Source organism: Chaetodon auriga, chromosome 4 (assembly GCF_051107435.1).
Source record: "Chaetodon auriga isolate fChaAug3 chromosome 4, fChaAug3.hap1, whole genome shotgun sequence".
Taxonomy (NCBI): domain Eukaryota; kingdom Metazoa; phylum Chordata; class Actinopteri; order Chaetodontiformes; family Chaetodontidae; genus Chaetodon; species Chaetodon auriga.
Genome location: NC_135077.1, coordinates 12,137,661 through 12,159,420, shown reverse-complemented (window position 1 = coordinate 12,159,420; position 21,760 = coordinate 12,137,661). Strand labels below are relative to the sequence as shown.

The 21,760-nt window shown below is 41.9% G+C and overlaps 4 protein-coding genes across 5 annotated transcripts in view; 2 read left to right on the top strand and 2 right to left on the bottom strand.

Annotated features, from left to right (window-relative positions):
* The first annotated feature begins 604 nt into the window (after window positions 1-604).
* Window positions 605-3,504, top strand: tomm20b (translocase of outer mitochondrial membrane 20b). Its single transcript, XM_076729236.1, has 5 exons — window positions 605-833; window positions 1,909-1,955; window positions 2,203-2,284; window positions 2,441-2,583; window positions 2,854-3,504. Exons 1-5 carry the CDS (start codon window positions 710-712, stop codon window positions 2,896-2,898), a joined length of 441 nt encoding a protein of 146 aa, XP_076585351.1. The 5' UTR covers window positions 605-709; the 3' UTR covers window positions 2,899-3,504.
* Window positions 3,505-4,654: 1,150 nt separating this feature from the next.
* rbm34 (RNA binding motif protein 34) lies at window positions 4,655-9,247 on the bottom strand. The gene is made up of 12 exons (XM_076729237.1): window positions 9,037-9,247; window positions 8,511-8,670; window positions 8,212-8,342; window positions 7,697-7,913; window positions 6,888-6,947; window positions 6,288-6,331; window positions 6,093-6,176; window positions 5,933-5,996; window positions 5,808-5,850; window positions 5,592-5,710; window positions 5,029-5,206; window positions 4,655-4,966 (listed from the first exon to the last, which is right to left on the bottom strand). The coding sequence occupies exons 1-12, from the start codon at window positions 9,057-9,059 to the stop codon at window positions 4,791-4,793; spliced, it is 1,299 nt and encodes a 432-aa protein (XP_076585352.1). The 5' UTR covers window positions 9,060-9,247; the 3' UTR covers window positions 4,655-4,790.
* Window positions 9,248-9,457: 210 nt separating this feature from the next.
* tbce (tubulin folding cofactor E) lies at window positions 9,458-17,142 on the top strand. 2 transcript variants are annotated; one of them, XM_076727352.1, is made up of 17 exons: window positions 9,458-9,564; window positions 9,805-9,928; window positions 10,657-10,741; window positions 11,025-11,180; window positions 11,645-11,730; window positions 12,036-12,135; window positions 12,313-12,415; window positions 13,074-13,150; window positions 13,255-13,347; window positions 14,547-14,611; window positions 14,716-14,780; window positions 14,899-15,051; window positions 15,140-15,278; window positions 15,480-15,548; window positions 15,690-15,749; window positions 15,860-15,951; window positions 16,260-17,142. In XM_076727352.1, the coding sequence occupies exons 2-17, from the start codon at window positions 9,814-9,816 to the stop codon at window positions 16,353-16,355; spliced, it is 1,554 nt and encodes a 517-aa protein (XP_076583467.1). In that variant the 5' UTR covers window positions 9,458-9,564; window positions 9,805-9,813; the 3' UTR covers window positions 16,356-17,142. The 2 variants fall into 2 exon arrangements, with proteins under 2 accessions (XP_076583467.1, XP_076583468.1); XM_076727353.1 differs by lacking the exon at window positions 9,458-9,564 and having other exon boundaries at window positions 9,735-9,928; window positions 16,260-16,769.
* A 1,158-nt stretch (window positions 17,143-18,300) lies between these two features.
* Window positions 18,301-21,760, bottom strand: part of LOC143320139 (nidogen-1-like) — a 28,784-nt gene continuing 25,324 nt past the window's right edge. The window contains exon 21 of the mRNA XM_076729591.1: window positions 18,301-20,324. Within this exon, the coding sequence (XP_076585706.1) occupies window positions 20,203-20,324 (122 nt within the window). The 3' untranslated portion in view covers window positions 18,301-20,202. The remainder of the gene's footprint in view (window positions 20,325-21,760) is intronic.

Sequence of the window (21,760 nt, the reverse complement as noted above, 5' to 3'; positions counted from 1 at the left end):
CATTCCAGTTGTACTGAAAGAATGAATACTGAGATGCATGAATATATTTATTTTAGAAATGTATATCATTCATCTCAAGGCTCAGTTCAAGCAAATTACAAACAAACATTTCCTGACTGGTTTTAAGTTATATGTGCCGAGGGTTCAAGGATTTGTATGAGTAATAGTCCTTGAGTATGAGTATACTTAAAAAAATAAGAAATTAATTAGGCAGTCAATAATATATGTTCAAAAAATGCTTTATATTTTGTTACAAAAATGTCACCAAATATTTCACATGGAAATACCTTTTCCTCAATATTTACTAAAAAAATAAAAAATAAAAAATAAAAAAATTAACACGCACGTGACTAATGTACCTAATATGACTAAAAAACTGTTCACAGAAAATATCCTGTGCAGCAGTTAGACAAAATATAACCGAAAGGAACAGAAACATGATATAACATTTAGAAAACCTTTCAAAAGCACTGACTTTTGTTCAAGCACTCCACCACTGGCTCATTCACAGCTTCTTTAACTGCGAACGTATTTTTAATTTCAGTCAGGCATTCAACAGACGGCTACAAGCTGTCAAACGGTGGGGTCCTTATGGGTCCTTCCTGCCTTGAGCCGCTGCGCCAACCTGCTCGCGTAAACCGACCGCCAGGGGAAAAAAACGATAAAATTAACACGAAATCCTCCTCAAACCGACCGGGTTCCGGGAGTTATGATGGGCGGTAAGACTAGCGCGCTGGCCGCGGGGGTGTGTGGGGCTCTGTTCGTCGGTTACTGCATCTATTTCGACAGGAAAAGACGGAGTGACCCCAACTTCAAGAACAGGCTGCGAGAACGTGAGTGTTGACCTCTTCTTCCTCCTCTTCCTCACCTTCATCATCCTAGGGGCTCGGATCCGGTCCGGTGTTGTTCGATTAGATTCGGTTCGGTTTGGTTTAGCCTGCCGCTTACGTGTTGGTTTATGCTGTTACAGTCTTAGCTTGTCCCGGTACAACCCGTTTTGGCTCGTCAGATTAGGCTTTCACACCGAACTCTGTTCTTTGATCTGATATATTAATGTAGTGTCATTTAATGATCAATTAACATACTTTGCAGTGCATCCTTAGGAACCTACACAGTCCACAAGGTTTTCGGGTCAATTCGGTTCATTGTCGACCATAGTCTGGATCTGTCTTCAGATCGTCAGGCTCCTAAATATTGTTAAAATGCCCATGTAGCTATTAGCAAGGTCGTGTTAAACTCACACATGTTTTCAAAGGAGTTTGAATTTTTTAAAATCCTCTTTATCCAGGTTGGCCTTACTAATTACAAACTTTTTTTTTTTTTTTTTTTTTTTTTTTTTTTACCATACACCGTAAGTCATACTCGTACTAGTTATACTAGTTTCACAATACTAGCCTTGCTTAAGGGCATCTCAGCACACCAGCAACACAGATTCATTCATAAAGCTGTTGTACAATAACACAGTGACCTGCCAGCTGGGCTTTCAGCCAAATGGAGATTATGGTGTTACTCAGTGAACAGTGACAGTTCAGTCTGTTATCACTGTGGGCAGAGGACCAGCAAGCTTCTGAACTAAGACACTAGTCTCATGTGGTCTATTACTTTGTTCAGAGCCTCCAGTTTCTGAAGGGTTGATGCTTTTTTGAAAAGGTATCCATGTGTTATTTTGACTGTCAAAGGTGTTGCTTCTTATACAAGAAGAGACCAACAGTAATAGTCTGGTTGATATAATATGTGCAATACACAGAGAGACACCACTCATACTGCAGCAACTGTAAGCTTGTAGTTTTAAAGGGAGTCATGTGCCGCAGCTGTTTGTTGGTGAATCAGTGGGGGTTTTCTTTTAGTAAAGGAGTGATCCTTTGGACTCTGACTGTATCTGGTGTTTGTTTTGTGTCTTTGCTGCAGGGAGGAGAAAGCAGAAGGCAGCCAAAGAGAGGGCAGGCCTGGCAAAGGTGAGCACACTCTCTTCTTCTTGGTGCTAAACACAAACACACATCAGTTTTCACCATAAAGCACACTGGTGTGTTCTGCTCCTGACTGTGTTTCAAAGCACATGACTGTACTATACTTATGACTTCCTGTGAGGTCTGTCAAGGTGACAGTGACAACACCCACAGAGACCCTCAAAGAAAATGTAAAAGCCGGCGAGAAGAGCTAACAGATCTACTTCCTGGTGGCTGAATGTTGTTTGTCCTGTAGCTCCCAGACCTGAAGGATGCTGAAGCAGTGCAGAAGTTCTTCCTGGAGGAGATCCAGCTGGGGGAGGAGCTGCTGGCTCAGGGTAACACCTCCACACATCAGCACTTTCATCTTCATTCAGATGATTTTATCATTTCTCAGTCTAATTCCAGGCAGCAGTGAAAGTTCTATTGAAGTCCCTCTATTGGTTTCTGTGGAGTCTGTAAGTGTCTTCATGGCTTTGTGCTTTGCTCTACAGGAGACTATGAGAAAGGTGTGGACCACCTGACCAACGCCATTGCGGTGTGTGGTCAGCCTCAGCAGCTGCTGCAGGTGCTGCAGCAGACTCTGCCACCGCCTGTCTTCCAGATGCTGCTCACCAAACTGCCCAGCATCAGCCAGGTAAACGCCTCTTTGTTTATTCTGTATTTGGATCTCAGTCAGCTTCAAACACTGCAAGATTGAGTTTTTTCTAACTGGTACAGAATCAGCAAGGTAGCTTCACCATCACCCTGACTGGTCTTACTTTATCCAGGTAGCCCAAACACCTGTCCAGAATATTCTTATCCATCTTCATACTGATTGGTTACTTCCACTCTCTCCTTTCATGTGTTGTTTTTCATTGAAATGAAACACAGAGCTCTAACGGTTCGTTTTCTGCTCCTCCTGCAGCGCATTGTGAGTGCACAGAGTTTGAGTGAGGACGATATAGAATGAGAGATCGAGGGGAAATGACCCCCGCCTCCCCCTCTTCCTCATCCTCCTCATGTGGACTTCTCCATCTATTACAGCCTGCCAACGCCTCGGCCTCCATCACTCTGGCCGACGTCCTTCACTTCCCATCAAGGTGTCCCAAAGGGAATTAGTTTTTTATTCCTGATTCATCCATGACAGTAGTGTTTTGTTTTGTTTTGTATTACTTAAATTACCCATTTTGGGGTATTAAGAGTATCTCAATGACAAAGCCCAGAGAAATACAAGAGGCTGTCCCTGTTCCACCATCAGTAGGCATGTACTAATGAACTGGACTGGGTGAAAACATTAATCAGCTCCTTCCTTCAGGGTGGTGTAGCACACATCCTGACAGCATCATGAGCCAGGTTTACACTGTCTGACATGTTGTCAACCATCTTCATGGATATCAATAGTAGAAAGTTACAGGAATCTTCTCTTTGCTCGGAGGCTTCAGTATTTATTGTTTTGTTATCAGTCGTCTTTCTGTTCTGTCTAGACTTGCAAACACTTTTTAAAAAGTGATAAAATGTTTTGTTCGTTTTAAAGAGGATGACCCTCTTTAGGAAAAATAAAAAAAATGTGGATAAACTCTGAAGTTGTTTTGAGTTTATTTTAAAAGTGGACTGGACGGGATCAGCAGGTACGAGGTCCTGCGGTGTAGACCCGCAACAACATGGCCGCCTGCGCTTCAAGAAGTCAATGCTCGCAATCTGCCAAGTAACTTTTTAGTTAGAAATATTTTCAAAACCAACATATAAGGGAGGGATCCCAGAAAGAATGATCTTCTCCTCCACCGCCGGTACAGACTCAGCCTTCTTGCCGTCTTTCGTCCTCATAAGTTAAAATTGTTCAACTTTCAACCTCTCCCCGTTCACTGTGCCGCCAGTCAGCTCTGCTTCGCCTATAATCCCACAATGCCTTGTGATTCAGGTTTCATCCAGCAGAAAATACCCATCATGCTGCATTCAGTAGGTCTGTGCTGTCTGACTGACATGTGGAAGGAAATACTGATGAGGAAGACTCTAAGGTTTATGGCTTTGGAGCATTCAGGTCATCAGAGTGCATCTATGTTCCCAGTTCAATATTCTGTTAACACATTAACCCTCCCGTTTGGGTCAAAACCCTGACCCTGGGGACAGAGACCCCTGTGATCATGACTCCCATACAACTCAACTGATTGCATGAACGCAGATGGAGTCATGAGAGTTAAAACTACTGCACACTGACTAAATAACACTTAAATTTGCATTGAATTACCTTGAAGGACAAACTCTGGCCAATGTGAGGAGTCCATATTTATTTGGTTATTTAGGCACCTCTGTATTTCTAAGTTGGAGCCTCCAGATGTTTCCCAGGCGTGGTAACAACTTGATATGAATGTTTTCCTGCTGAGTGTTATGAGAAGATAACATGATAACACACACATCTGTGGTAAATATGAAGCTACAGCCAGGAAATGTTAGCCTAGCTAAGCATAAAGACTGGAAGCAGGTGAAAACAGCTAGTGTGGTTCTGTCTAAAGTTTAAAAATGCACCTGGATAAATTCAGGACAAAGTACAGTATTTTAACACAATAACATTCATTTCTTTATTCTGTTTTGTTCACCTGCTGTATAAGATGACTCCAACACGATGGTTTAACAGACGGATGTAACTGGATGTACTGACTTCCAGAGTTGTCTGGACAGCAGCAGCTTTGGTGCCCAGAACAGCGGAATCAGGTTGAACCTCCTGAAGATCTGGAACATGGACTGATGTAAACCTCCTGCCTGGAACAATCTGCCGCTCTCGACTGTGTGATTACAACAGCAAATGCACGATCAATGAAAGAGTCCTCAAACGCTTCTGAAGCTTTAATTTCAGTCAAGCGTTCATCAGATCAGATATGTACGGTCTTGCTGGGCTTCGGTTTCTTCTTCAGTCCTTTCTTTTTTGTCTTTTTGTTTGGATCCACTGTCTCTCCTTTGAAGGAGCTGGAACTGTTGGTAAACCTCTGCTGCTTTCCAAAGGATTTCTTTTGAGACTTGAAACCTCCTCAACTGCCTCCTTTCTCCCGCCCTGGGCCCTTCATAGGACCCTTCACTGGACCTTTCATAGAGCCCTTCATAGGACCCTTCATTGGACCTTTCATAGAGCCCTTCATAGGGCCCCTGCTGGCCAACCGTGAGGTTCCTTTGCTGCCAGCTTCTTTCTTCTGCTTCTCCTTCTTCACCGACCTCTTCACCCGGATGGACCTGCCCTCCAGTTTGGTGCCGTCCAGTTCCAGCGCCAGCTGCACCGAGTCGGCGCTCTGTGAAGGCAAAAAGGAACAAAACCACAAACGTAAATAATTAGTAAGCACAGGCAGCATTAACAAAATGACGGTCAGCTAGAAAACACTTATTACATTATTGACATTCATCATCAGCATCACTGTACAATAAAAAACATGTCACCATCATACTTGACTTTGGTCTTTGTGCAGCAAAAAGATTAAAACACCAATCAGGAGCCACAGATGGCTGAAAGATGGAGACGATGTATCTGTTGTATTTCTATCACAGCAGCTGAGCTAACAGAACAGTCAGCCACAACATGGAAAATATTTATTAGAGTGAACAAGCTCGCAGCCGTCTGTAACATGTGATCATCTGATCAAACTGCAGACAGACGACCAAAATCCAATCCAGCCGCACCTCAAACAGAACGTAGCCGAATCCTTTGCCCAGTCCGGAGTTCTGGTCTCGTACCAGTCGTACGGCCTCCACTGCACCGCACTCCTCAAAATGTCGGCGAAAAGCCAGTTCGTTTATCTCTACACACACACACACGCACACACACAGAGCAGGTTAACTTCAACATAAACTGTCAAACATTAACACACTCAACATGAACGCTGCAGAGCGACTCACCAAATGAAAGATTCCCCACAAACACGGAGCGTTTGTGATCGTGCTGCAAGACAAAAACCACGTCAGCGTTACAATATTTCAACGGATTTCAAACTTGTCAAGTCGACTGATGACCGGAGACTCACTGATGAGCTGTCAGTCACTCTGTCCACTCGGATGTGAAAGTCTTTCTCAATCTCCATGCCGTTTCTGTCGGCAGAGACAAACAGAACAGCAGCTTGCTGATGCTTAGATGCACGAAGTGAGTCCCTAATGAGGCTAAAAATCAGTTAACGGGTGTCTGACCTCTCCAAGGCATTAACGACTCCGTCCTCGTCTTTAAACACCACGTAGGCGTTCATGCTTTGCTTTTTGGGATGAACTTTGCGTCTGTGGAGTAAAAAGAAGTCCATTGATGCGAAGAGAAGATGATGATACCACACAGAGTTTAACATTCGAGGACGTTGGTTTGGTTGTTCAGACGCTCAGACAGAAACTTACTGAATAACTGCGACTTTACGGGACATGGAGGGATCCTCTCTGACCTGCAGGGAACAAACGCATCATGTGACTGATGGATACCAATATTTAAACATTTAGCAGTAAAATCAGTTCCTTTCAACTGAATCACAACAATCAATTTTTCCTTTCAGGAGTGAAAGTTTAGTGACCTTTGACATCCAAACGTGCACCACTGACCAACAGTGAAGAGTAGGACGATATGGTAGCTTACTATCGGTGTGTCACCATGAGCAAATAGGTTTGCTAAATGACAGTTCGCAAGATAGCTGACTCAGATAACTTCTTTTTCCCTCTTCAGTGTCTCTTTATAACAATCCTCAAGGCAAAATGTCAGGAGGCGTAAAGGTTCCAGTACAGTGTTAAAGCGTTAGCTCGCTGGCTAGCAGTTCACCAGCTAACTGTGTGTTTAGTCATCACATCAAGCTTCTGCAGCCAAACACTTCACCAGCATGAAGATGAGCTTCACAGAAACAGTCTGATTTATTTATTTATTCAGTGTTTCTGTAACAGTGAGGAGGTACAAGCTGATCCTGAACCTGCTCACAACTAAACTTTGTGAGTGTTTTTTTTTTTTCTTACCACAGAACGAAACCGGATGGACTCAATGGTTCCTTTACCCCTGAAGAGGCTCTGCAGGGTCTGAAAGACAAACAAAAACATCAAGTTCTGTCTCTCTCCAACATGATACTGAATAAACCTGGATAAATAATTAACAACAGCAGTGAAGCTGCGGTGGCTAAACAGCTGAACAGATCCAGGATCTGTTCCAGAAAGTAAAATTCTGAGTTCTTTGTAGAACATCAAAACCCCAGCTGGACTTTAGTTTGTTACCCAGTGACAACATGACTGCTTTAATGATGATGATCAGTCATCAATTTAAGGACAGAGAGAGAGACTTCAAGATTTTAAATCTAAATGTACTTTGAATGGGAGCTTTTGAATATCGGCTGCATATCATCACATTTTCAGCTGAGTTTCTCATCTCGGTGTTAAAGGTCGAGTCAGAGTTCAGTTTGAGTTCCACATGTTAACGTTTGTTTTTAATGAGCTCAGTGCAGAGTTATTAGTCACCAACAGGAACATATTTCTTTAGTCTTAATGCTTTACATTTGATGGACGAACACTTAAAATGCTCAACAAGAAATTAGTACATACTCATCATTGCCCAAAATCTGCTGCACATTTTCAATTTATCATTTCATCTAAACATCTCTCAGCCGAACAGTTTGAACCAGCTGATCTGAAATCAAACTCGAACATCTGAAAGATGAATGAAATGAATTCAATAAGAAAGGATGAGGTGCTTTTTTGATAATCACTCACATTTTGTACGGGGAAAAAAAAAAAAAAAAAATTCATTCATTTTGGACGTTCTGCTCTCTCTGTACCTTCTTGGTGCAGCCGACGGGCAGGTTGCCTACGAACACTGTCCTCTTCCTCTTTATCGACTCCTCCTCCTTTCTGGCTTTCAGCTTCTGTCTCTTCATCACCCACTGCTCAACGTCATTCCCTCCGCCCAGCTCCGGCGCTTTCCTCTTCTTGTTCTTCTTCATGGCTGTTTCCTGCCCTCGCTCGTCCTCGTCTGCATTCAGTAAACTGATCTCCCTGACGACAGAGAAGAAGAGGATGGAGAGAAATGAGAGCAATCTGTGTTACAGAATCACATTATGGGTTAAAAAAAGGCCACTAAAACATCATTTAGGTGATAAAAAAAAAGAATAACAATAATAACAGTATTATGTACTGATACAAAGAAGAAAAAACAGGAGGAAAATAAAGGAAGAGAAGAAAAAAAGAAGCAAATGAGGAGGCAGCAGAAGAAGAAGAAGATGTGAAAGCTCACACAGACCCGACGGCTCTGTGGATGAACTGATGGACTGAGGCCTGTTTCTAAAGTCATCACCTGTTTTCCAGCTTCTGGTCGGCTTCTGATTTCTCTTTAAGTGGCTTTGTCTTCTTCTTCTGGCTGGACTGACCTTTGACCTCTGGAGTTTCCTTCTGCTGCTCCTTTGCTTCTGCACTCTTCTGAACAGGCTGCACAATGATAAAAACAACCAATCACATGTCGACATGTTAAGTCTGCTGACCTTCTATATTTTTCTGAAAAAAGTCCGCAGTCATGTTTGTTTGCTAAAAACTTAAGTGAGCAGCTGTTTTACGAAGTGACTGAACAGTGAAACTTTACATGAATGCGTGATTTACTTTGGGTGCAGGCTGAAACAGACGAGTTGCTGCTGGTGCTGCAGAGCTGAATAAAGCCGACAGCGATGATCCAGAGGCTGCAGAGGTCTTCTGGAACAAACTTCCTGACACCTGACCCACCATGTAGTCATCTGACTGGTGTCCTGAGGACGCCTCTCCACTGAGGACAGAAACACTTGAAGTAAGGGAGGTGTAGCACCCAGAAAATACGACAGTAGTTTTCTGGGTAGAAAGTAGTAGTTGATTGTTCTGCACATTTAATTACTGAAAAACTAAACTGATAAATTAATGCAGGTTGTTGAAGCTGAGAGTTGTGAGTAACCAGGGGCTGGAGGGTGTGTGGTAGAAACAGAAGATTGATATGAATTGACCGTTTCACTAGTCAATAAAGAACACATTTGCCCTGCTCTTTGCCTATCATACTGCTGCTTAGCTTCAAACTGTCATAATTTCAACTGTGGTCACAGAAATGGCGCAGATTATCATCATTCACTTTAATTTAGGGAAATAAAAAGTGTAAACAAACCTCTCTTCACGTGTCTTCTTCATGGTTTCCTCGGATTATTCGAGTGTCACTCAAACAGTGACTTCCGGTTTGTTCTAAATATCGGAATAAGTAATTTGTCACATTAACTGCAGTATTTACAGTACACGAATTTCTACGAGTTTAACTCCAGTAACGTGAGCGTTATTGCCTGTCCACGCGTTTTCCTTCCAACACACAATCGTCCTGCTGTGAGTTATTTCCCACAGGGAACACGGTCACAGCGGAACAAAGGTTCCTCCTGTTTTTCCTCAAGTCACTTTGAGTTTACCACTGAACTAAACAATTGAGAACAAACTCAAAGAGAGGGCATTTATACGGAACACACCTACATAACTATAATATTTATCATATTTTTTTATCTGGAAAAGGTCTGTGAGAAGTGAGTGCAACTTCAAAAACTGTCACTTCCGGTGAACCCAAGACTTGAAATGTTTTGGTCTGGAAGCTAGCGTGAGCTGATGTTAAGTAGCTGAAAGAATTCAGAAGTTATATCTCGAAACTTCACAGGTTGTTTGATTTTATAGTTTTGTTTTCATATCGGTGATAATTTCATCTTGTTTTTCATCTTTAAGACTTAATTGTAGAGTATAGTTACTGTTAGCAACGTAATGTTATACTGAAACAAACTGTTTCCCAGAATTAACGCTGTTGTATGTCGTTAGTTCGTAGCGCTGGAATATGGAGTTTGTTTAACTGTTACTGCAGTATTAAATAGTGGTTCCCAAGTTAAATGTGGGTCTTCCGCAGGAGGTTTCGATGGGAGTTGACCAGACGGAGCCGGAGGTGCCGGCAGACGCGGTGGGCAAGCGGGTGTCCTGCGGCGAGGAGCGGGCCACGGTGCGGTATGTGGGCCCGGTGCCACCGACAGCAGGTGAGACCCGGGTGTCAGGTGGATATTTCGCCCTCACTCAGCCAGTGATTATCCCCACTAGTTGCTAGGTCGGTGTTTTCTACTAAGTCAGTAAAGTCAGTAAATTCGTCAGTAAATTCATGACATATTTGAGGCTCAGTGGTCTTCATTTTAACACTACACAGGTTATCAAGTCCACAGGCTTTCACTCACCCTACATGACCACTTCACAACCACCAGGCCCTCAATACTTTACTTTGAAATGTGTCTGTACATTTAGACCTGTGAAGTTTGGCATAAGATGTTATATCAAATTTATAATGTTTACTTGCTGTTCTGTCAAATAGTTCCTGATTTAATTCAAAGTTTTACCAATTTTAGACTGCATATCATTTAAGGTTTAGGGTTTCTGCACGGCTCCTTTTTGGATGACATTTAACATTTGAGAACTTCTTCATTTCCACTCAGTCCCTTCACATTTCATGAAATAATCATGACATTTATTTTGTAGGATTCATGTACATGGACATGAATTTTCCATTGTTTACTGAGAAACATTTCAGGTGCCGGTCATAGTTTGGTGAGGTTTAGGCTCCAAAACTACTTGGTTAAGTTTAGGAAGGCTCATATTAGAAACCACCAAATGCAAACAGCCACACTTATCGACTCGCCCACATTGATATTTCACCACCCACACAGTTGATACTTAACACAATAACACTAAACTTATGTTTGTGTTTTGTGTTGAGGGCTGTGGCTCGGCATTGAGTGGGACCACCCAGACAGAGGCAAACACGACGGCAGCCACAAAGGAGTCCAGTATTTTACATGCAGGTAGTTACTGTCATTTTTCTGCAGCTGAAGTGATCCACTCCATAAGTTACAGTGTTCATGTGTCATTCGTTATCAAAGCTTTTCATTGCTGGATGGTGAGGATCCTCTGGATGATTCCTCACATACATCTGTGGGGTTACTGAATGCTCAGTGGATTAAAATGAAAAATGAAAGCAATTTAATTTCTCTTCTAACATTAGATTTTCTTACTATAACTTCTGGCACGTGATCGGTCTGAAACAAGTAACTGTACCGTCCATGATGGTTTTCTCTCCACTCTCAGACACCCTAACGGTGGCTCCTTTGTCCGTCCCACCAAAGTGAGCTTCGGAGTGGACTACCTGACCGCTGTGCAACAGGTGTACCAGATCAACTCAAATGAGGTGCTGAGTCAGGCCTCCTCCAAGAAGGTCATATGGCAAAGTTTCAAGGAACTTAGGTACGATATTCATCATCCCCAGACAGTGTGTGTGTCATCACACTGTATGACCTGACTGGTCTGCTTTGATCTCTCAAACTGTCTTAACTTAGAGACTTAGCTGTTCTAGTATGTTTTATTATTTATAAAGATGTTTCCTGGTTTTCTACTTCTGTGTTCATTTGATGCAAACTCACCACCAACATGTTTACTTGTGTTCATGATGAATGAGAATAATGGCCTTTATGAGACACCAGCTTTTTATATGCCTTTATTTCAGACACTGTCTCCTATTTAAATCCTGACTTTAATCAGATCATTTACATTATGACATTGACACCATAAGATGAAGAGTCATGGATCATCTTCGGCCCCTGAATTCACTGGTGTGGAGCGAGTTATATATAACTGTAGAGGAGTTAACAGGTCGGGATGTGAAGATATTTGGTTTGATTGAATCCGTCCTTCTTTTTATGTCTCGACAGTTTTGAGGACCTTTCTTCAGTGTTGCTGACCAACTCTGAAGTGAACGGGCCTGGAGCTGAAGGAGAAATCAGGAAAACCACGCCAAGTATCTTTCCACAGACCTCTCAGGCCTCACCTGGCTGAATATAACCTTTTAAATTGAGTCTGAGGACATTTCTCATTACCAGACGTTCATTCTCTTGTGACAGTGGTAACAGAACTGTCAACCAAAGTGTAAATGTGTGAATATGTGTTTCACAGATGTCAGAATAGAGCTGAAACAGTCGGTCGTTTGACAACACAACGTTGCTGGTGACTGTCAGTAAATATTTGTGACTGTTGGTGATTGTCGGTGTTTGTCGTGTGTGTGATTGTGAGCGTGCTCAGTGACTCCTTAACAGCAGTGATCAGACGTGCAGTTTTTGGATTTGAGTGGGACTCTGCTGTCCTCCTGGGAGGACGTGGCTGCTATCACCCAGCAGCTGGACCAGCTTGAGGAACTACTGCTCAGGTACAGGTTCCTCTGAGGAGGACTGTGTGCGTGCGTGCGTGCGTGCGTGCGTGCGTGCGTGCGTGTGTGCGTGCGTGCGTGTGTGCATGCATGTGTGTGTGTGTGTTGGATGTATTTTTTATCATGGGTCCTTCCTTTCACTGAATGCTTCATCCTGTTTTCTTTATTTTTTTTTAGTAAAACCAGACTGTGTTTGCCCTCTGACCTCTCTGCTCACTGCCAAGCTTTCTGCAGCCTCAGAGTCCTCGCCCTCAACAGCTGCGACCTCACCTGGCCACAGGTACGCGTCTGTGCCTGACAACACACACAAGATCAGTTTAAAAGTCCCCGTACTGGTACCTGTGGCACTTAGATCATAAAGTGTGTTTACTTCTGTTCTGTGTATAAAAATGGTAATTTATATTACCAATATATTTAGATATTTAATATGTATTCTGTTAACTGTATCTTCTATTTTCATCTTTATTTTTATCAAATTTTTACTGTTATCAAGTAGGTTTTATTTTCGTATTTCATGATGCCTGTTATTTTTAGCTATAAAACACTCACAGCTGCATTTCTTGTATAAACTGTGCTGTGCAAATAACAACAACAATAATATGAATAATTGTTATTATTATTTATTCTCATTATTTATACATTTTCCATCTACCTTCCATCACGTGACATAAGAGTCTAAATATGTCTTCATCTTCTTGATAACTTCATGTTTTTAAATTAATTTTTTCTTGTTTTTGATCTCATAAGAACAGTTCACATAAAAGTTGAATCACTTAAAGCTTAGTCTTTTTTTGTGTTGATAAATGTCACAAATGTGCAAACGGTCAAAATAAGTGACCTCTTGTTTCCTGCTGGTGTTTAAGAAATCATTCATCCACATGTATTTCTTAATTGTTGTGTCTGTGTTTCTTGACTTGTCCCTGTCCGTCTGTGGTCAGATCCTGGAGTGCGCTCCCATGTGGCCACAGCTGCAGGGTCTTTGTCTGGGAGAAAACAACATCACAGAGCTGCAGAGGTAACGTTGCTGCTCGTGCTTTCAGTCCCCTCCATCCTAAAGTGTCTGACTTTCAGGCTGGGAAGTCTAACCTGAGTTTGTTTAATGTGTTTGTTGCTTTAAAGGCCTGACGGAGTCCTGCAGTCACTGAAGAGTCTCGAACTGAACAGTAATCCCTTAGTACAGGACAGTGTGCTCAGTTTAGCTGCTTTGCCGAGGTACAGTACACACCTACTGTTTAATCAGTTTGATATCACATACATCCAGTTTAGGGCCGAACGGTTTCTGGCCAGTGTTTCACAGTGTTAAAAAGGACACAATTGTGCCTGATTTCTACAGAAGCACAAAATAAAGCACATAAAAAGATGTTGTTGAGGAAGGCCGAGGCACTAAAGAGGGTAGTGAATCAAAAGTCAAAAGCCATTAAGACCTTCATCTCGGTGAGTTCAAAGTTCTCACCTTTCAGCTATTTCATATACAGACTGGCTAATAGTCATGTGATCAGTATGCCCAGGTCACATGATTTGTGTGTGTTAAATCTGCCTTCTTTTATTCAATATGGCACACATGTATTAACTAAAGTTAACGTCATTAAGAACATCGGATCATCAGTTTTAGTGACCATGGACGTGTGGCAGGTACATAGATGATATTCTCTTGTTAGGGTCTGTACACACATAATACATTCATTTTCTTCATCTAAAGATCTTTAAAGGAGACAATGAAGGTGTACAAACTTTCCACCGTCCTTGGTTGATAGATAATATACCGCTTGATCAGTTTGCAACTCAGAAGAAGATTTTTTGTCCTTGTGGGGCTTTTTTATATTGGGAGAACAAAGTGTAAACTGAAGGCAAGACTGGCTGAACTTAAACATGCTATAAGAACCGGCAACCCTCCAATACCCTGTGGCTCTACAGTAGAAAGAGGATGAGGCAGTTGCAGTGGGAAAAATATAAGTATACAGTGGGAAAAAAAACACATTCACTGGATACATTGTGCCATTTAGATAAGATAAAATAATCCTTTATTGATCCATCAGAGAGGGAAATCAGGTGTTGGAGCAGCACAATGAGAGAAATAAGTCCAGATAACTAGAGAAAAGTAAAGAATAACAATAATAAGACATGAGTGACGAATTGATGATGCCAGTATAACATCATGTAGTACAGTATAAAATAGTATGATGTAATGGATAAGGTCAAAAGTAGCAATACTGTATTATAATATTGAAGTAACACATTGTACACTACAGCAATATAGCACAGAAATTAATATAATATTTATATAGTAAAATATAGTATAAGATAAAATATGGAAATCAGATTTTCTGAGTAAAACCAGTGAAAGTGTCTTTCATGTGTCTATCTTGAATTTCCATGTTATAGTTTGTAAACTCTGTGCTGTTTCAATACAGACTGGAGAGTCTGAACTTGTCCTGCACTGGACTGTCTGGCCTTCGATTTGATGACGCTGCTCCTGGTAAAAATCTAACGACTCAATTAGAATAACATTTCCACTGAGAGTGCTTTGAAAGAAAGACATGAAGAAAATCCAGCTGAAAACGCTGAATCTTTCCCCTGTAGGATCTCAAACAGCCATGTTCCCAGCGCTGAAGGTTTTGAACCTGGACGACAACAACATCTCTGAGGTCAGTGTGTGTTTGTGCTCGGATACAGACGCAACGAGCTGCTCAAAGAAAGTGAAATCAGAGTCTGCGTCACTTTAATCCAGCTGAGACTTTGATGTCATCTCTCTCTCTCTCTCAGTGGTGTGTGGTGGACGAGTTGGCCAAGCTGCCCAGTTTGGTGAGGCTTTCGTGTCGTCGTAACCGACTGGTGAGCAGTGATGGAAACCCCAGGACAGCCAATCAGATGCTCATTGCCAAACTGGGACAACTGGTCGTCCTCAACGGCCATCAGGTGAGCTGAACATCTGTGTTGTGTGTGTGCGCACGTGCGTGCATGTGTGTGTGCATGTATGCTGACCCGTTGCCATGGTTTCCATCAGTTTCCCCCTGAGGACAGGAGGGGGGCGGAGCTTGACTACATCAAGATGTTTGGAGAGGAGTGGCTGAAGGCAGGTGGAGGGAGTCAGCCCAGCAGCCAGTTCACCCGTCAGCACCCTCGTTACCTGACCCTCATTGACAGTAAGCCACACCCAGAACACCGTCAGGTCACAGAGCAGCTGATTGGCCGATGATTAAAAGGAGCAAGTAAAAAGTGACTACTGACAGCTAGAGGCAGCCAATTTTGTTTTTTTTTTTTAGCTGTATAGTATTTATGTTATTATCATTCAGATCTTGAAGTGATGATGATAATGATGAAGATCATCTCATCCTGTGTTTCAGAGTACGGAGCTCCAGAGGAAGGCGAGCTGAAGAAGCCAGAGCCATTTGCCCTGAAAAATCAGCTCTTAAGTTAGTCTTTTTGCTGTCCGCTCTCTGATTGGCTGATACGTACGGGCCATGAATAAACACACTGTGGTTCCAGCAGATTTCTCCACCAGTGCAACGTGTTGTTTCCTGAACGCTGATCTTTTCCTTGTCTGTCTTCACCAGAGATCACGTTTGTGTTTCCTGATGACCCCGAGCGGAAGCCAATTGAGAAGAAGCTTCCAGGTAAAGCGGCAGAAAAGTGGATCTCTTAGCTCGGTAACACTTGAAGATGAGCTCACTTGTGGAGCAGCAGCAGGAGAATGTCATTGAACGGTGTGTGGTCTGTTCTGCAGCCTCCATGGTGGTTCAGAAGGTGAAGGGACTCCTGTACAGACTGCTGAAGGTTCCTGCTGCCGATCTGAAGCTCACCTACACCAGCCTCAAGGTAAGAAGTCCACTTCACTGAGTCAAACCATGATGATGTGCATTTCTCAGAAGCTCAGTCCTCAGCAGAAAAACTGTGCTGGAGACTGAAAGTCTAGAGACTCACAGTAGACCTTCAGTATAGATGGTGAAATATCCCGTTTGATAGACGTAGTGGTCAAAAGGGGCATTTTAGTTCCTGTGATTCTGTCGTTCCTGGAACTGTGTGGTCGAGTAGTTTAGTTTGTGTTTGACCAATCAGCAACATCCAGTCCTGCAAACTCCACCGTGATGCTCCCATTGTAATGTACTGAGATCCTCTATTTGCAGGTGGCGGGGACAGAGTTTGACATCGACAGCGACCTGAAGACTCTACAGTTTTACTCCATAGAAGATGGAGACCAGGTGTTGGTCCGCTGGTCCTGACCCGGATCAGGAGGTGAAGAACTGGCACGGTCCACGGCAGAGACAGAGCAGAGACTTTAGGACTGAACTTGACCTGCTTCTGAGTTGGACTGAGATCCAGTTGCAGACTGCAGCCCACAGACTCACATTGAGAGGTGGATTTGCTTCATAATGACTCAGACTGGATCTGTTTCAAAGCTCACACACGGAGAAAATCACCGTTCACAATGTTGCACGTCAATGTGTTCACTTCACAAATACAAGCATTTAATAAGAGCAAACAGCTCGTTCACACTGTTTAAGTTATTGCAATTTGCTTTGGTTGCTGTATAATCAGTGCAGACAAAAGTGCCTCGTTAGCATTTCAGTTAAGACAAAAGTTAAAACATCAACGTGTAATTAACATGTAATAAACTGTGTTATTGTGTCATCAGTTTTCAGTAGTTTCAAATAATCTGGCTCAACAGCCGTAATGCAAGTTGTATTCACTGAAGGCCATGAGACAGTCTGAAGCTCTGGAAAACCTCAAAGTGAACTTTGAGGTTTGTGCTTATTGGTGTTTAGTCAAGTCTGCAAAGCTAAGCTTAACTTCAGGCGGGGCTGCGGGTTGAGGAATTCACTCGTTTATGAAGAGAAGGGTGAAAATCATCAAATCATGTCAAGTGCTTGAACACTTCGACCACTAGAGGGCAGCAGGAGCTTGAGCTGTGGCTCAGTGAAGGACCAATTCTTTATTATTAAATTATTGATTGTGTATGTGTATGTGTGTTACTCATGCTGTGGGGACATAAATCTGTGTACATAGTCATACTCTTGGGACTCGCCTTCCTTATGGGGACAGTGCTCACAAGGCAATTCATTAAATTTTAAATTGAGCCGCAGACAGGAAGGCAGAAAGTGCTGAGATGGACGAACATGTTGAGATGTTTATGACAGGAACATAAACAGGGAAAAAATATTTATTAATAATAACACAGCTTTGTTGAATATTATGCTGCTACTGTCTTTGCTTGTAACTCTGCAGGTACAAGGAGAAGTCTGGAATCCACTGAACCTGCTGTGAATCCAAAATGGCCTCGCCTGTCATCCTCCACGATGGAGGGTAGGTGACACATGTTCCGTGGAGCGTTCCTTTAAGTGGCATTAGAATGAAATTAGATAAGAACATGAATCAGGCTGTTACTTCATGTTTAAAGAGGTTTGACTGAGGCCGTACAGGCTGCTCATGTTCCCTCTTTGGCTGATGGTCAGCCCATACATGCTTCATGCGTAGCATGAACATTTGAGACTTTCCTCCTGCGGCTGTGACACATGTTCACCCCAGTTTAAGTCAGTTTTCACCTGTTTCACAAGCTGTTTCATAACAAGCAAAAATATTGCAGTCAAAAGTTGCACACACACAAACAGAAACGATAGAAACATTTTGGCCTCTTAAGATAATATAACAATGACGATCGTAACCTGTAACATCTTAAAGTCTAAGGTGAAACTAGAACTCAAGATTTCTTATGTAATGTCATCTCTATACAGACCGATGAGAGGAAATGAATGAAATGTAAAAGTAAATTTAGGTTGATTGAAACATTCTGGTCCACTCAGACCATCATGAACGGTTTTACCATAGATCAGTCCTTCAGTCTGTGGCTGGAAATATTCAAATCAAATTTAATCCACTCTGACATTTCCTGATTGTATACAAATGGTCTGTGACATATTGATATTCACATTTTCATGATCGAAAGTGCATCACTGCTGCCAAAATGGACACAATTGTAGCTGATTTCTATTTAAAATGAGATCAAATGCTTTTTTCATGGTCATTTTCAAAATGGCAGAACATTATCAGAAACAATTTAAATTAGTTTAAATTATTTCTTTTTAATATTGGCACTTATAGACTTCTGTATTTTAGTTTTAAGAACAAAAAAAAAACAGTTTCGATGAAAACAGCTGTTTGTTTCTTTACTTTTATTTTGGATGAAAACACCGACTTTTATCAGCAGCTGGAATGAATCATCACTGCACAAGTCTTCACTGTAAGAATGATGTTTACATGAGAAGTTCATACAGGAGCTACACCCCAACAAAACCTTCACACACCTTCCCAGTAATCATCATCATCATCATCATCATCATCATCAGGTAGATCTCAGGCACCATTAGAAAATCAGAGAATATCGTTTGCATATCAGGTAGTTATTTACAAATTCATATAAAAAATAGACTGTGAGTCTTAGCACAAACAACAGAAAACATCTTGTAAGTCTTAAAACATTTGTGAGCCCTTATTAAACTCTTCCACCACTCGGGATCAGTCGCAGGCTCGTAGTGGTGCAAGTCCGAAGGTATACACGTCACTGTAAATGTCACTGTATCATATAGGATTGTTAAGTACGGAATAATGTCAGTTTTATTTTACCAATGAAAAAAACTTCATTTATTACACATCCTTTAAAAAAAATCTAATTTAGTCAGATTCAGATTTTTCCAGCCCTCATTCAGGTTCATTAATATCTCCAGTTTGGCTGCTATTCACCTCATTACAGACTGAACAGGATAAAAATACCTCTGACGGTTTAAAAACTGCATTTCTGTCAGACTAACCTGTCAATCAAAGGCAGCTCTCAGAACAGACGTTTACAAGACGGACATCTCCTGCAGATCAGCATCTGACAGACATGACGATTGGTCACTTTTTTAATCTGCACTGGTCTCGTTCTCTCGGTCCAGGAGTTTCCAGTGCTACTGATAATCAGTTAGCACGATATCAACTAAATGTTTGCTAAAATCTGGTGAACAGTGTCACCAATCGGTCAGTATCAAAGCTCTTTACCTGTCGGCTCACGCAAGCTACCTTTTTGATTAGTTTGTTTGCTCAAGAGCAGCCTGTAAATACAGACGACTAACAGATTTTCAATTTGTTCCTTCAAATTTTATCCAGTCTTCACGAAATGTGGTACAAAATACATTTGCATTAACTCAAAAATGATGCATTTGTTTGTTGAACATGCTGAACAGCTGTTAAATGAAATGTGACATCAGTTGATATGATGCATTTGGTCCTGAGTCTGACGCTCACACAGGGTTTCTCTGTTGTTGCTGTCAGCAGATCAGCGTGATTGTCTGTCGCTATGATTCAGATCTGATGAACTACGAGCTGCAGTCTGCTCTCTGATGATGGCTGTCCAAGAGTTAACCATCTTGTCAAGCCAAGAAATCATTTTAAACTGCAACATATTGATGAATGTATGTTTTTCTCTTCCACTTGAAGAAACCTTTAAAGTTTCCTTTTAATGTCAAACATTTTCAAGGGTTTTCAAGGCCCTTGGGAACCCTTACCTCAAGTATTTGAGCACTTCAGAAGATTGCTAGAATTAAATCTGATTGTTTTTCGCAGTTATCTTTCAGTCCACATATCTAAGAAATCAATAAGGAACAACTACAGAGTTTCACCTTCAAAATACAATAAAAACACATGTTCACTGTTCAGTACCTTTTCAAATAACTATCATCTGGTCAAAGTGTTTTAGTTTACCTGCCGTTCTTATAAAATCCCTGTATGTCGGAGTCACTGTTTTCTCGTGTTGGAATGAAACTCTTCAGCCAGGAGTCAGATTACAAACACATCAGAATTTAACAGTTAGAAGAAGAAAGTTTATGATCTCACCGGTGGACCTGAAGTGTGACATCATAAATACAGTGAGGTCTGAACAGCTTTCAAAGGCCAAAAACACATAAATCTCTAAAATGATCATAGAAATGTTCAATTCAAGTAAGAAAAGTAGAAAACACCAATATTCAGTTAAGTGTGTTTTGTTTTTTTTTCTCTCCCAGCAGCAGCAGCAGCGTTATCGTCGCTCTGCAGACCTCACAGGCTCCTCTCCTCACATTGGCCGGCGGCGACGGCGTCCGGGCAGCGGCAGGTGAACCCGCCGAGCCGCGGCAGACACAGGTGAGAACAGCCACCGTTGTTGGAGCAGTAGTTATAGACTAACAGGAGACAGAAGGAAACAGTGTTAGGAAGTTATTCATATTCAAGATTTAGTGAATCAAATCAGTCAGAACGCTGCCGAGGCTGCACGCAGCGGATGATGTGAGGGCAGATTCGTCCCTGACCATGACCATGAAGTATCAGCAGTCTAACGGTGTATTGATGAATCCACGGTGCTGTCCGTGGTGCTGAAGTAGACACATTTATAATTCACCCTTTTCTCTCAGTCCCCTCAGTCAGTTTCCTCTTGGATCTATAATACTCTCTCAACTACATACTATAAATATCCATTTCTATACTATATTGTAGCCTATATTCTCTATAGAGTCACCTTCATGATCAAAGTGACAAGTATCAATGTGTAGCTGCAGCTTTTCCTGCTTTCAGTCTGTTGTTAACTGAGCGCATGTTAGCATGCTAACACAAATGCTAAACCTTATATTGTTCAAGAGCTGCAACACTCAGTCCATCGACAGAGAATTAATCTGCAACTAGTTTGATAATTGATTAATTGTTTATCAGTTTTGTGAAATGTGAGCATTTTCTTGGTCTTCTTAAAGTGAACTGAATTATATTTTGGCTTTTAGACTTGAACAATACAAACTTTTACTCTGGTAAAATGGTGACGTGGTGTCTCTGATGTTTTATAAAACAAATTGTTTGCTGAGAAAATAACCTGCAGGCTATGAAAAGAGTGGTTTGTAGCTCTAACACGTTCATGTACCACCTGCGAGGCCAAGTTTGACTTTCCTTTGCAACTAGTTGTGTTCACACTAATAGAACTGGAGTTACATCAGGTAACTTCAGTCACGACAGCTGTGGACTCGCTGTTTTCATGTTGTTTCATTCGCTGTGACCGAGAGCGTGGGTTTGTTAGGAGTTTGTTGTTCAGCTCATACTGATGTATCCTGTATTCATGAAGTCCACAGTGGTATTATTTGGCTTCCACTGTTGGACATTTGGCTTTTACTTCTGGTCTGATTCTGGAGAAACTCATCAGAGCTTGCTGCAGAGTTTGCTGTAGCTTCACCAAACTCTGCAGATGTTTTTTTTTTCCTCAAACGAGCCAGAAGTGAAAATGCCCCACAGCTCTTTTGTGTGGGGCGTTTTGTGGCGTACATTAAATGTGTTTGTTAGCAGATCTGACAGCTGCTGACAGACTGTAAAATCAGAGCAGAGAGAAGTGAACATGTTACCACGCAGCTTCAGAAGTCAGTGAACGCTTCATCACTGGTGGCTGAAATCCGTTACTGCTGGTTAGAAAGCAGCAGGTGGGCACAGACAGCTGTATAGTTCAGGGCTCAGAGCCAGATGTGAGTCTTCATATCCACAGCTGGCTCCCCTGAGGTCACTTCACCACACAGTTCCCACGCTTATATCCATCCACATATTATGTGTGTCTGGAGTCAATTACTACGGTCACGGAGTACAACAT

What these genes read in the sequence shown, in the direction of transcription:
- tomm20b (XM_076729236.1), top strand. Translation starts at nt 710, where the DNA reads ATGATGGGCGGTAAGACTAGCGCGCTGGCCGCGGGGGTGTGTGGGGCT. An exon ending in CAAGAACAGGCTGCGAGAAC is followed by an intron (nt 834 to 1,908) that starts GTGAGTGTTGAC and finishes TCTTTGCTGCAG; the next exon opens with GGAGGAGAAAGCAGAAGGCA. An exon ending in AGAGGGCAGGCCTGGCAAAG is followed by an intron (nt 1,956 to 2,202) that starts GTGAGCACACTC and finishes TTTGTCCTGTAG; the next exon opens with CTCCCAGACCTGAAGGATGC.
- rbm34 (XM_076729237.1), bottom strand. Translation starts at nt 9,059, where the DNA reads ATGAAGAAGACACGTGAAGAGAG. An exon ending in TGTTTCAGCCTGCACCCAAA is followed by an intron (nt 8,343 to 8,510) that starts GTAAATCACGCA and finishes ATCATTGTGCAG; the next exon opens with CCTGTTCAGAAGAGTGCAGA. An exon ending in GTCGTTAATGCCTTGGAGAG is followed by an intron (nt 5,997 to 6,092) that starts GTCAGACACCCG and finishes CTCTGCCGACAG; the next exon opens with AAACGGCATGGAGATTGAGA.
- tbce (XM_076727352.1), top strand. Translation starts at nt 9,814, where the DNA reads ATGGGAGTTGACCAGACGGAGCCGGAGGTGCCGGCAGACGCGGTGGGC. An exon ending in GTCCAGTATTTTACATGCAG is followed by an intron (nt 10,742 to 11,024) that starts GTAGTTACTGTC and finishes CTCCACTCTCAG; the next exon opens with ACACCCTAACGGTGGCTCCT. An exon ending in GCGACCTCACCTGGCCACAG is followed by an intron (nt 12,416 to 13,073) that starts GTACGCGTCTGT and finishes GTCTGTGGTCAG; the next exon opens with ATCCTGGAGTGCGCTCCCAT.